At 45.4% G+C, this 11,094-nt stretch overlaps 1 protein-coding gene across 1 annotated transcript; it reads right to left on the bottom strand.

Moving 5' to 3' along the window:
* Nucleotides 1-5,573: 5,573 nt before the first annotated feature.
* Nucleotides 5,574-7,757, bottom strand: LOC125554151 (uncharacterized). Its single transcript, XM_087518867.1, has 2 exons — nucleotides 6,150-7,757; nucleotides 5,574-5,911 (listed from the first exon to the last, which is right to left on the bottom strand). Exons 1-2 carry the CDS (start codon nucleotides 7,293-7,295, stop codon nucleotides 5,741-5,743), a joined length of 1,317 nt encoding a protein of 438 aa, XP_087374993.1. The 5' UTR covers nucleotides 7,296-7,757; the 3' UTR covers nucleotides 5,574-5,740.
* Between the last annotated feature and the right edge of the window lie 3,337 nt (nucleotides 7,758-11,094).

The raw sequence follows: 11,094 nt of genomic DNA, 5'->3' as shown, positions 1-11,094 counted from the left end.
TTATTTTTATGTCGATATTAAACTTTTGTCTTGAATCTTTCGGATCTAAATATTCATGCCACAATAAAGGAAATTACATTGAAAATTATGTTAGGAAGCATTCCACATCAAAAATTCTGTTTTATCATTTACCTACTCGAGGACGAGCAGGAATTAAGCTTGGGGATGCTGATACGTCTCCAACGTATCTATAATTATTGATTGTTCCATGCTATTATATTATCTGTTTTGGATGTTTAATGGGCTTTAATATGCACTTTTATATTATTTTTTGGACTAACCTATTCACTGGAGGCCCAGTGCCAGTTTCTGTTTTTTGCCTATTTCAGTGTTTCACAGAAAAGGAATATCAAACGGAATCCAAACGGAACGAAACCTTCGCGAGGATCTTTCTTGGAACAAACGTCATCCAGGAGACTTGGAGTGGAAGTCAAAGACGCAACGAGGCGGCCATGAGGCAGGAGGGCGCGTCCATGGGGGTAGGCGCGCCCCCACCTTCGTGGGCCCCTCGTAGCTCCACCGACGTACTTCTTTCGCCTATATATACTCTTATACCCTAAAAACATCCAGGAGAGCCACGAAACCACTTTTCCACCGCCGCAACCTTCTGTACCCGTGAGATCCCATCTGGGGACCTTTTCCGGCGATCTGCCGCATGGGGAATCGATCATGGAGGGCTTCTTCATCAACATCATAGCCTCTCCGATGATGTGTGAGTAGTTTACCATAGACCTTCGGGTCCATAGTTATTAGCTAGATGGCTTCTTCTCTCTCTCTTTGGTTCTCAATACAAAGTTCTCCTTGATGTTCTTGGAGATCTATTCGATGTAATATTCTTTTGCGGTGTGTTTGCTGAGATCCGATGAATTGTGGATTTATGATCAAGTTTATCTATGAACAATATTTGGTTCTTCTCTGAATTCTTATATGCATGATTTGATATCTTTGCAAGTCTCTTCGAATTATCGGTTTAGTTTGGCCTACTAGATGGATCTTTCTTGCAATGGGATAAGTGCTTAGCTTTGGGTTCAATCTTGTGGTGTCCTTTCCCAGTGACAGTAGGGGCAGCAAGGCACGTATTGTATTGTTGCCATCGAGGATAAAAAGATGGGTTTATATCATATTGCTTGAGTTTATCCCTCTACATCATGTCATCTTACTTAATGCGTTACTTTGTTCTTATGAACTTAATACTCTAGATGCATGCTGGATAGCGGTCCATGTGTGGAGTAATAGTAGTAGATGCATAATCGTTACGGTCTACTTAACACGGACGTGATGCCTATATTTCATAATCATGCCTAGATATTCTCATAACTATGCACTTTTCTATCAATTGCTCAGCAGTAATTTGTTCACCCACCATAATACATGCTATCATGAGAGAAGCCACTAGTGAAACCTATGGCCCCCGGGTCTATTTTATATCATATTAGTTTCCCATCTACGATTCTAGTTTACTATTTGTTTTGTTTTGCAATCTTTACTTTTCAATCTATACAACAAAAATACCAAAAATATTTATCTTATTATCTTTATCAGATCTCACTTTTGCAAGTGGCCGTGAAGTGATTGACAACCCCTTTATCGCGTTGGTTGCAAGGTTCTTGATTGTTTGTGCATGTACTAGGCGACTTGCGTGTAATCTCCTACTGGATTGATACCTTGGTTGTCAAAAACTAAGGGAAATACTTACGCTACTTTGCTGCATCACCCTTTCCTCTTCAATGGAAAACCAAGGCATGCTCAAGAGGTAGCAGTCATTCTCCTCAGAGTTTAAGATGTACTTGCTGACGAAAGCAGTAGTGAGGGCTAGGCTCGCCACACCAGATTCCGACTCCTCAGATGCTTTGTCTTCCTCATTTTCCTCAAATTTAGCTTCAGAGTCAGTTTCCTTGCCAATGAATGCCCGAGCCTTCTTGGAGCTGCTATTCTTGTGAGATGAAGACTTCGAGGATTTTGATGATGAAGACTTTGAAGATTTCTTCTTCTTCTTTGAGTCATCGGAACTGTAATCCTTGTATTTCTTATTCTTTGATTCATTTTCCCACAGATGACAATCTTGAATGTAGTGACCAGGTTTCTTGCATTTGTGGCAAGTTCTCTTCTTGTAGTCACGGGATGAGGAATCTGATCTGATGTCATCATTTCTTAAGGATTTACCAAAGCGACCGCGTCTTGAGAACTTCTGGAAATTCATCACGAGCATTGCTAGCTCCTGACTCAGTTCTTCAGGATCACCAAGGCTACTACCAGAATCCTCACCTTCAGATTCAAAGACTGCCTTGGCCTTCAAAGCGCGAGTTCTGCCATAGCTTGATCCATAGAGATCTCTCTTCTCAGCAAGTTGGAACTCATGAGTGTTTAGCCTCTCGAGAATATCAGCGGGATCAAGTGCCTTGTAGTCTCCACGTTCTTGTATCATCAGTGGTAGAGTGTCAAATGAGGAATCAAGCTATCTCAGAAATTTCTTCACCACCTCATGGTATCATCAGTGCCACGTTCTTGTATCATCAGTGGCACCAAGTGCTTGAAGCTCATTTGAGATGTCAGTGAGGTGATCGAAGGTTTGCTGAACATTTTCATTGTCGAGTCTTTTGAAGTGGTTGAAGAGATTTCGAAGAACGTCAACTCGAGAGTCATGCTGTGTTGAGACTCCCTCGTTGACCTTGGACAACCTATCTCAGATAAGCTTTGCTGTCTCCAAAGCACTCAATGTGCCATACTGCCCTTTGCTAAGATGGCCACATATGACGTTCTTCGCTTGAGAGTCAAGTTGCTTGAATCTCTTCACATCAGCAGCGTTGATGGTTGGAGTGACATAGGGAACAACATTTTCCACAACGTAGCAGAGATCGTTGTCAATTGCTTCAAGATGCATTTGCATCTTATTCTTCCAGTAGGGGTAGTCCGTCCGATCGAAGGTAGGACACCCAGCAGAGACCTTGATCATGCCTGCAGTCGACATAACTTAAAACTCCAGGCGGTTAAACCAAAATCAATAGAACAAGGGAGTACCTCGCTCTGATACCAATTGAAAGTGTGTTATATCGACTAGAGGGGGTGAAGATTCTTACAAATTTGTCACTGAGGAATTTCAGGGCGAGGATATTCCTAAGCAATGAACTACTTAGCAGTGGAATAAGTACTCAGATGCAAGCATAACAGAGTAGTAGCACAGTCATCATGAAGAAATGAAAACAAGCACAAAGTACAAGTAGCGTAAACACAGGATAAGCAGGCTGAAGACAAACTGACTAAAGAAATAGGATTGAAGAAATTGAGAAAGTCTTCAGTCAAAGTCTTCAAACTGTAACGATCAAGTACTTCTACACAGAATTGAGGAAATGAAAGAGTTGAGGAAATAGAATCAGCAGCTTGGTTAAGACGATGATTTGGTAGACCAGTCCAACTGTTGTGACAGTCGTATGTCTGGTTGGAGCGGCTAGGTATTTAAACCTGAGGACACACAGTCCTGAACACACAGTCCTCACCGTATTCTCCTTGAGCTAAGGTCACACAGACCTCGCCCAATCACTCGTGGTAAGTCTTCAGGTGACTTCCAAATCTTCACAGACTCGGTCACTCGGCGATCCACAATTTCCTCTTGGATGCTCTAGACCATGATGCCTAACCGTCTGAAGGATGCACGGTCCTCAAAGGTAACAAGCATCGGTTCCACACATGAACAATCTCTTCAGTGATGCTCAATCACTTTCGGTTTGTAGGTGTTTGGTTTGGGTTTTGGGTTTTTCCTCACTTGATGATTTTCGCTCAAAGTCCTCGGAGAATGGGATGCTCTCAATGACAAGTGTTAGTTTATCTCGGAGTAGCCAACCAACTAGTGGTTGTAGGGGGAGGCTATTTATAGCCTAGGGAGCAGCCCAACATGATAAGACATAAATGCCCTTCAATGATATGACCATTAGGTGGATAGATATTTTGGGACAGCTGGCGCGTAGCACAGCAATGGTCGAAAATTTGGCTATCAAATTCCTCAGGGCTATCATGTTCCTCACTTGTAAGCAATCCGCACTGGCGAATTCCTAACTCCTCAGTCAGAACAAATTCCTCAGAGACCAGAAGATCTTCGTCTCTGTCACTGAAGAAATTGACTGAACTGTATGAGGTTTTCAATGGCTTCATTCGAAAGGATTGGCAGGTGTAGGATTTTGAGATGAGCATCACTAAGAAACTTTTCCTTAGTTTTACCTCGACCCCCTTTAACAGTATGGTGTTTCCTATGACTCAAGAAAGAGAAAAATGAAACTACGAAAACAAAAGTCTTCACGCTTCATATTCCTCGCATGAATATTAAGTCTTCACGGTCACACCAATTCCTTTACTTTCAAAGTCTTCGGTTGAAGACATTCATTTTGAGGGGTCGACTTTCTCTGTAAATGTCAAACTCCTCATAGACTTATAAATCTGTGTACACTCACAAACACATTAGTCCCTTAACCTATAAGTCTTCAATACACCAAAATCACTAAAGGGCACTAGATGCACTTACAGAAATCCATTGTCTTTGACAAAAATGCAAAGACATATGGAGGCAATGCTCACTCACCTTTTAAGGAAGTCCACACAGTCAGCACAAGACAACGCCTGAAAACACCGATGGCCTCATGCTTATAGTCAATTTATTTTTACTTTGTTCGACAATTTGTCCTCCGCTTCTCCTTGTAAAATGTCAGGATTCACTTATAATGGAAGCTCTGTTGCCAATGTTTGAAATCTCATATTTCAGCAAATCAAATTTTCAATCTATTTTCCTGAAATTACAGATTAAATACAGATTCACTGGAAAATTCACATTTTTTCTACAAGCGACGATAATTGTGACGTAAATGTATGTCGTCAACAATGTCTAGTCCCACTTGTAAGCAACCACGTCAGCATATTCTGGGCCCATATGTCAGCAGCTTTGATCGGTCAAAACTGATGCCCGGTTATTACTGACGGGATGGACGGCAATAAAACCCACGGCGGACGCCCATGGAAGAAGAACGTCGGCAACTGCTGGCCCCACCTGTCTGAATCTTTGACCAGTCAACCCTGAATCGATCACCGGTGACATGATTAACGTCGCCAAAAAGATTTTAGGCGACATATTGGGCCATCATAGGTGACATTCTGGGTCGTCACCGAACATGATCACTGGTGACATTTTTTTGTCCGTCACCTAATATGCCAACTTGCGTGACGAAAAAAGTGGTACCGTCAAAATTTTATTTTCTATGACGGCGCTTCAGTGATGGTGGGCGCGGTGACCGAAAAATGTCGCTAGAGTATCTATTTTCCATGATGAAAACGGGTTATACATGACACAAGTGAAGCGTTGCAAAATAGAGCAAAGTTTGTAGTGGTAGTGGGGGCAATCAAAGCTGGCGTGGGCAGGTCAAACTTGACGCTGGGACCCATGATGGTTAAACTTAGCGTTACCTAATTAAATCAGCCGGCTAACCAACTAACCAGGGCCCACTTGTCAGTTATAGAAAACGTTGCAAGTTGTTAGTTGTACCAGATTTGTTTCTAAGGGAAAATATTCAGGAATAATGAGAACAGTCATATAAAATGATAGGGTAGTACTGGGAACCAGAGAAACTATAAATTGGCACAGTCCACAAATCACAATGTATTTTGGAAAGGTGATATATAAAGACAAATAAGAAAAGGCAATCGAGGTTGCCACCCTAATTGACAAGACTCACAAACATGTGATGGCCGCATTGGCTTATCACAAGAAGGAAGACTTTTTTTTTGTCATGGCCACTAAGGAAGCTTGCCCTAGGTCCAAGTCGCCGATACCACATGTTGAGATCGAGGGGCCACCATTATTTATGGAGAAAAGCGAATATAGATCTTTCGAACAACTAGATCTCCCGATGATTCCCTTGGTGGCTAGATCCTTCACAAAACAAACATATGGATCAAATTCAATAGAACAAGAATTGCCCCGAGTAAAATTGCATATGGGTATGAAGTTATTAACAATCAAGAGTAAAACATCAAACATTGTTGAGAGAAAGGGGGAGTATGACCGAGATGAGTATAACTAGTAGGAATAATGGTGATCCAGGAACCATCACTAACAACTAAACGACGACAAGCGTGCATTGAAGAGAAAAGATACTAGTTGAGATTACCTCTGCAACCCGTCGCATGCGATTACGCGGCATAGTCCATGTACTAGTCATTGTCAGAGGAGGGGTGGAGTTTGTGTTGCCGGGCGCCCTGTCGATCACGGAGAACTGGTCCCGCGAGGGAGGCGACGGCATAAAGATGGATGCCATGGAGTTGAGCAACGAGTATCCCTGAGTTGGAGCAGATGGGCGTGGGTTGAGGACGCCGCGGGCGTTTCGAGGGGCCCGCTGAGTGTGCGGCGGCTGCCTCAGCAACGGGAAGGGCGCCCCCCATGGCGCAAAGTAGCCCATCCAGGGTCGTTGTTGCGGTTGTGCCGACTGTCCAGGCCCGGTGTTAGAAAAAGCGTTGCGATCGCCTTGATTCCCATTGTTGCTTCTACCGGGGGTGGAGTTGGAGCCGGTGTTGGTGCCAATGGTGATGGTGGAGGATCCCTTGGCCCTGTCACGTGCATTAAGATTGATTTCTTCCAGCAACAACATGGAACGGGCCTGGATAAAGGTAGGAAAAGGCCTGTGCATGGGAAGAGTAGTTGCCAGCACATGGAAGCGGTTGTTGAGTCCTCGGATCATTTGCAATGTCAACATATCATCGCTGACTGGTTCACCTGCGTCGGCAAGGGCGTCGGCGAGGGCCTTAATCCGATTGCAGTAGGCGGCCACCGTCATGTCTCCTTGCTCGGTGGCGCTTAACTCTTCGCGGACGTGGATGGCCCATCCGGGCTGGTTGTCCCGGAAGAAGGTGTACAACTTGTCCCAAACGGTATACGCGGTGTTCTCCGGCTCCCTCACCACTTGATAGAGCTCGTCGCAAATGGTAGCATAGAACCACAACACAATGGTCAGATCGTCGTTGCGCCACTTGGCATCTTGAAGACGGGGATCAGACTCGTGGTCGACATGGTGGGCGCAGTCGTATTTGGCGAGGATAGCGTAGAACTTCCGCGTCCACTCAGCGTAGTTGTTTGCGGCGAGATCTAGCTTGAAATTGATGAAGTGGGTAATATCGATGCGGTGCATAGGAGGCTCAGGACGGGTAGAGGGGAGGACAGGCTTGGCCTTCTTGGTGCTGCCGAGGGGAAAGAAATGACGAAAGGAGGAGGACGTGGCCAGAAGGGTGGGGGCGGTGAATGAAGGAGAGATGTTGCTCATGGTGAAGAGGAGAAGATGGTTGTGATACCAAGAACGATTGTGACTTGTGAGTATAATCTCGAAGATGTCTTGTGTTCACTCGCTGCCCTGTTTATATACACATCACAAGGGGTAGAACCATAGGAGAGAGATTTATTACAACAACAGTAAAAGTATACCAGAATTTGGCTGGTGGGGAGCTTGGGACAAAATGATGGACGAGACGCATGGTAGTACTCCTACCCGTAGTACTGCGTAGTGGGTAGCGGATCTGATCGATGCAGGAGGCGAATTGTCACCGTGATTCCACGATTAGTGAGATCACATCACAGTCTGATCGATTGACGCGTACGATGACACTGTGACATGACGGGTAATTCGATCGGTGACGGTAAGTGATGAGCTAGAGTGAGGTTTTCATCTCCAGTTACGATTAGCTTTTGCAATGATCAGAACGCCACGTCGGTGTGTGCGGGGCAGCCGTGCATAGCTGGCCTTTTGCTACCGGCGTTGCCGTGTACACTTGTGACCGGCTTCGGCTTTCGGCGGGCCAGTTTGTGCGTGCATGCCGGCCGCGCCGCATGCCTGTGCGGACGTGCACGCGATGGCTAAATTTTTTGGTTTGGAGTGGTAGGTGGTGACCACGAGACAAAACTTGTTGGAACGAGGCACACGGATGGCTAATACAGTGTCGTGCAGTTCTTACTGTGGGAAACTTATGCTGCACTGCACCACCACCCACCACCGATATTAGCCATTCATGCGCCTGATTCCAACGAGTTTTGTCCCGTGGCCACCATTCACCAACCCAAACCAAAAGTTTCAGCCATGGCGTGCACGTCCGCACAGGCATGCGGCGCGGCATGCATGCATGCACAAACTGTTCCGCCGAAAGCCGAAGCCGGCCACGAGTGTACACGGCAAGGCACGCACCGGTAACGAAAGACGAGCCACGGACGGCTGGCGCGCACGCACCGACGTGGCGATCTGATCACTGCAAAGCTAATCGTAACTGAAGAGGAAAGCCTCACTCTATCTCATCAGTTACCGTCCAATCGACCACCAGAGACAAGTGATGACCCGTAGGCACGCATATCCAGGCCAGGATCAGATAGCAAAGCCAACTCAAAAGCGCGAGCCGATGACGCAGCGGCTAGGGCCGGACAAGCGCGGCGGTTCAGGGTTCAGGGTTCAGACAAGGTTAGTATAGCTGTTCGTGCAGTCGTGCACACCACCGCCCTCGATCTGCAAACACAAATCCAAAACACGGCGGTTCGGCGTGTGGAGTTACCTTCGCCGCTTCCGTGCTCATGCATGCAGGAGGACCTATCTGTCGTCTATCTGCATGCTTCCAAACCAAAGCTTGAACTCCCTCGCTGAAAAGGCAAAAGAGCAAAAAGACAGGGCTTCAACTACCTGCGCGACAAAGTTGGTTGGCCTGGCCGGGGAGAGAGATTTGTTCGGGCGCAGGAAGCTTCGGTGCACCTTCCCGCCGCCACCTGAGTGTCTCGCACGCGCCCTTTGCCTGGCTTGTGGTTAACGAGAACCGCAACCAAGATGACAAATTAACAAACGTGTAGGCTGTATATATCTAGAAAAGTTAGCATACATGTGCGAAATGCAGAAATGAAAACCTGGGTTTGGAACGTCCAGGGCGGTATCTACAAACCAGGCGACGGAACCCTACAGTTTAAAATACGGATAATCAAAGTATGTCTTCACAAAATTTAAAAACAACCATGTCTTCACTTAATTGTGTGACACCCTAACTCCCGAAAACACGATGAGGAGATGTAATAAATGAGAGCTTATAAAACAATTTCCTTTTTTTTAGTTCTAAGTTGATTCACCCCAACCGTTGGATATCGATCCAACAGCCGCCCACCTCCTTCTTCCTCGCCCAGCATGGCGCTCGCCGACCTCCAACCTAGACCTAATTGTCGGCCTCAACGACCGATCCCGGCGGCACTACCGTGTCGCCTCACTGAACCACCCCCCTTCGGCGTGCCACCGCCGCCCTGACCATCCCTGTATACCCTTTTCTTTTTCGCACTGGCACCCCACCCTACACCCAAATCGTTAAGCCTCCACCTGCGACGCCGGCTAGGTGTGAGTTCTTCTCTCCTATCTAAAACTGACCGGTCCAAATTTTGTTTTCAAACAACTGAGGATAGTAAATCCGCTATAAAAAAGTAACAAAATTTGGCAAGACAAGAAAAAATAACAAAAAAAGATAAGGAAAAAAAGTACTTTTCTGATGATATGAATATGATGGATGCATGCCCTAGATATGTAGGGATCTGATGAGAAATTACGATGGAACCCTACAAATTAACATAAGGATCTCCAAGGTATATTTCACTTAATTATATGACTTCCTAATTCTAGAAGACATGATAATGATTAATGAAATAAATATCTCCATGTTCTATAAACTAGGCAAAACCGATGATTATTTATACATCAGTCTTAGTCTTAGCATGACAAGAACAAAAAAGGAATAATAATAATAATAATAATAATTTGTAAGGATATGAATATGATCGATGACCGAACCTAGGTGTGTAGAAATCTGATGAGAGATTATGGACCTGCAGCCTGTTGTATCAGAAAGTTGCCGGTCGACAATGGAGTGGAGCAACTCGAAGAGGAAGAGCGTCGAAATTGCCCAAAAGACCAACTGAGGGAAGAGAAGCACATAGGGTGTTCCTTGATCGACCGACTATTATATGAAGAGGTGGGGAGATAAAAAGTGGCTCCCCCCTCCCACTGGACCTCGTGCGATTTACCATGCCGGTCCTTTCATTTTGTTCTCCCTGTTGCCGCCCTACACACGGCCTCCTCTAATTCTATCAAATAATGGTCGTTGCTAATCACTAATAAGAGGAGTACTTAAGTAAGATTTGGGGCATGTACTGTCGCCCACTTCACCCTTACAGTTGTAGGTAGCATCTATGATTAATGATCAGGAAGGAATGCACGTGTATCAAAAGCGGAGAAGGAGCGGGGGGGGGGGGGGGGAGACTGTCGTGACCTTCCTTATATGGCGCATACATGTACAATGTAACAAAATATCTTGGCGTGAACACGAACGTTAGTGCCCTGGGCTTTATAGCATGACCGTGTCCAAAGAAGGAACGATGCAAGGAGGGGGGGGGTACCGGAGTAAAAGAGAAAGGGATAAGGGAGGAGTCGACCGGCGATCGATGACAACAAGGCATCATCGTCGATCCTATATATGTCCATATCGAGATGGGAGATAACACCCCCCCCTCCACCCCTCCCATGCATACATGTGAGCCTTATCAGGGTTCCAGAGCCAAGGGGGGGTGTCAATTATGGGTAACCAAAGCAGGAGCGGTAGGAGGAGGATGTGGCGCATGGAAGATGGGTAGAGGCAGCGTTAGGAAGGAGGTAGAGTTGTGAATCAAGATGCTATGGCGTCAATGAATCTCATGTGGTGTAAAGAAGAAACAAGGATAATAATTGTGTAAGACCAACAACCTATCTTCCATTTAACCTATTTAATCGTGTTGATTTAAGTGAATTTAATTTATGAATTTTGCATTAACGCCTCCATACGTTAGCCCCCCCCTTCCCCGCGAGCGGCAGGACATTTTGCTCCTCATGCATAGGAATACCTAGAGTTGCATCACAAATTTTTGTTGAATTTACATAAATTTAATAAAAGACATGACTTTTCAAAAATGGCTATTTGGATTCCGCATATGGATTGTGTACTAATCTGAATAAAGATGAATCAATGCAAGAGAGAATTATCCATATACGTAAGATCATGTTAAAATTTCTCGATGACACA

Source organism: Triticum urartu, chromosome 4A (genome assembly GCF_056163025.1).
Source record: "Triticum urartu cultivar PI428250 chromosome 4A, HENAU_Tu73, whole genome shotgun sequence".
Classification (NCBI taxonomy): Eukaryota; Viridiplantae; Streptophyta; class Magnoliopsida; order Poales; family Poaceae; genus Triticum; species Triticum urartu.
This window is presented reverse-complemented; position numbering and strand designations above follow the sequence as displayed.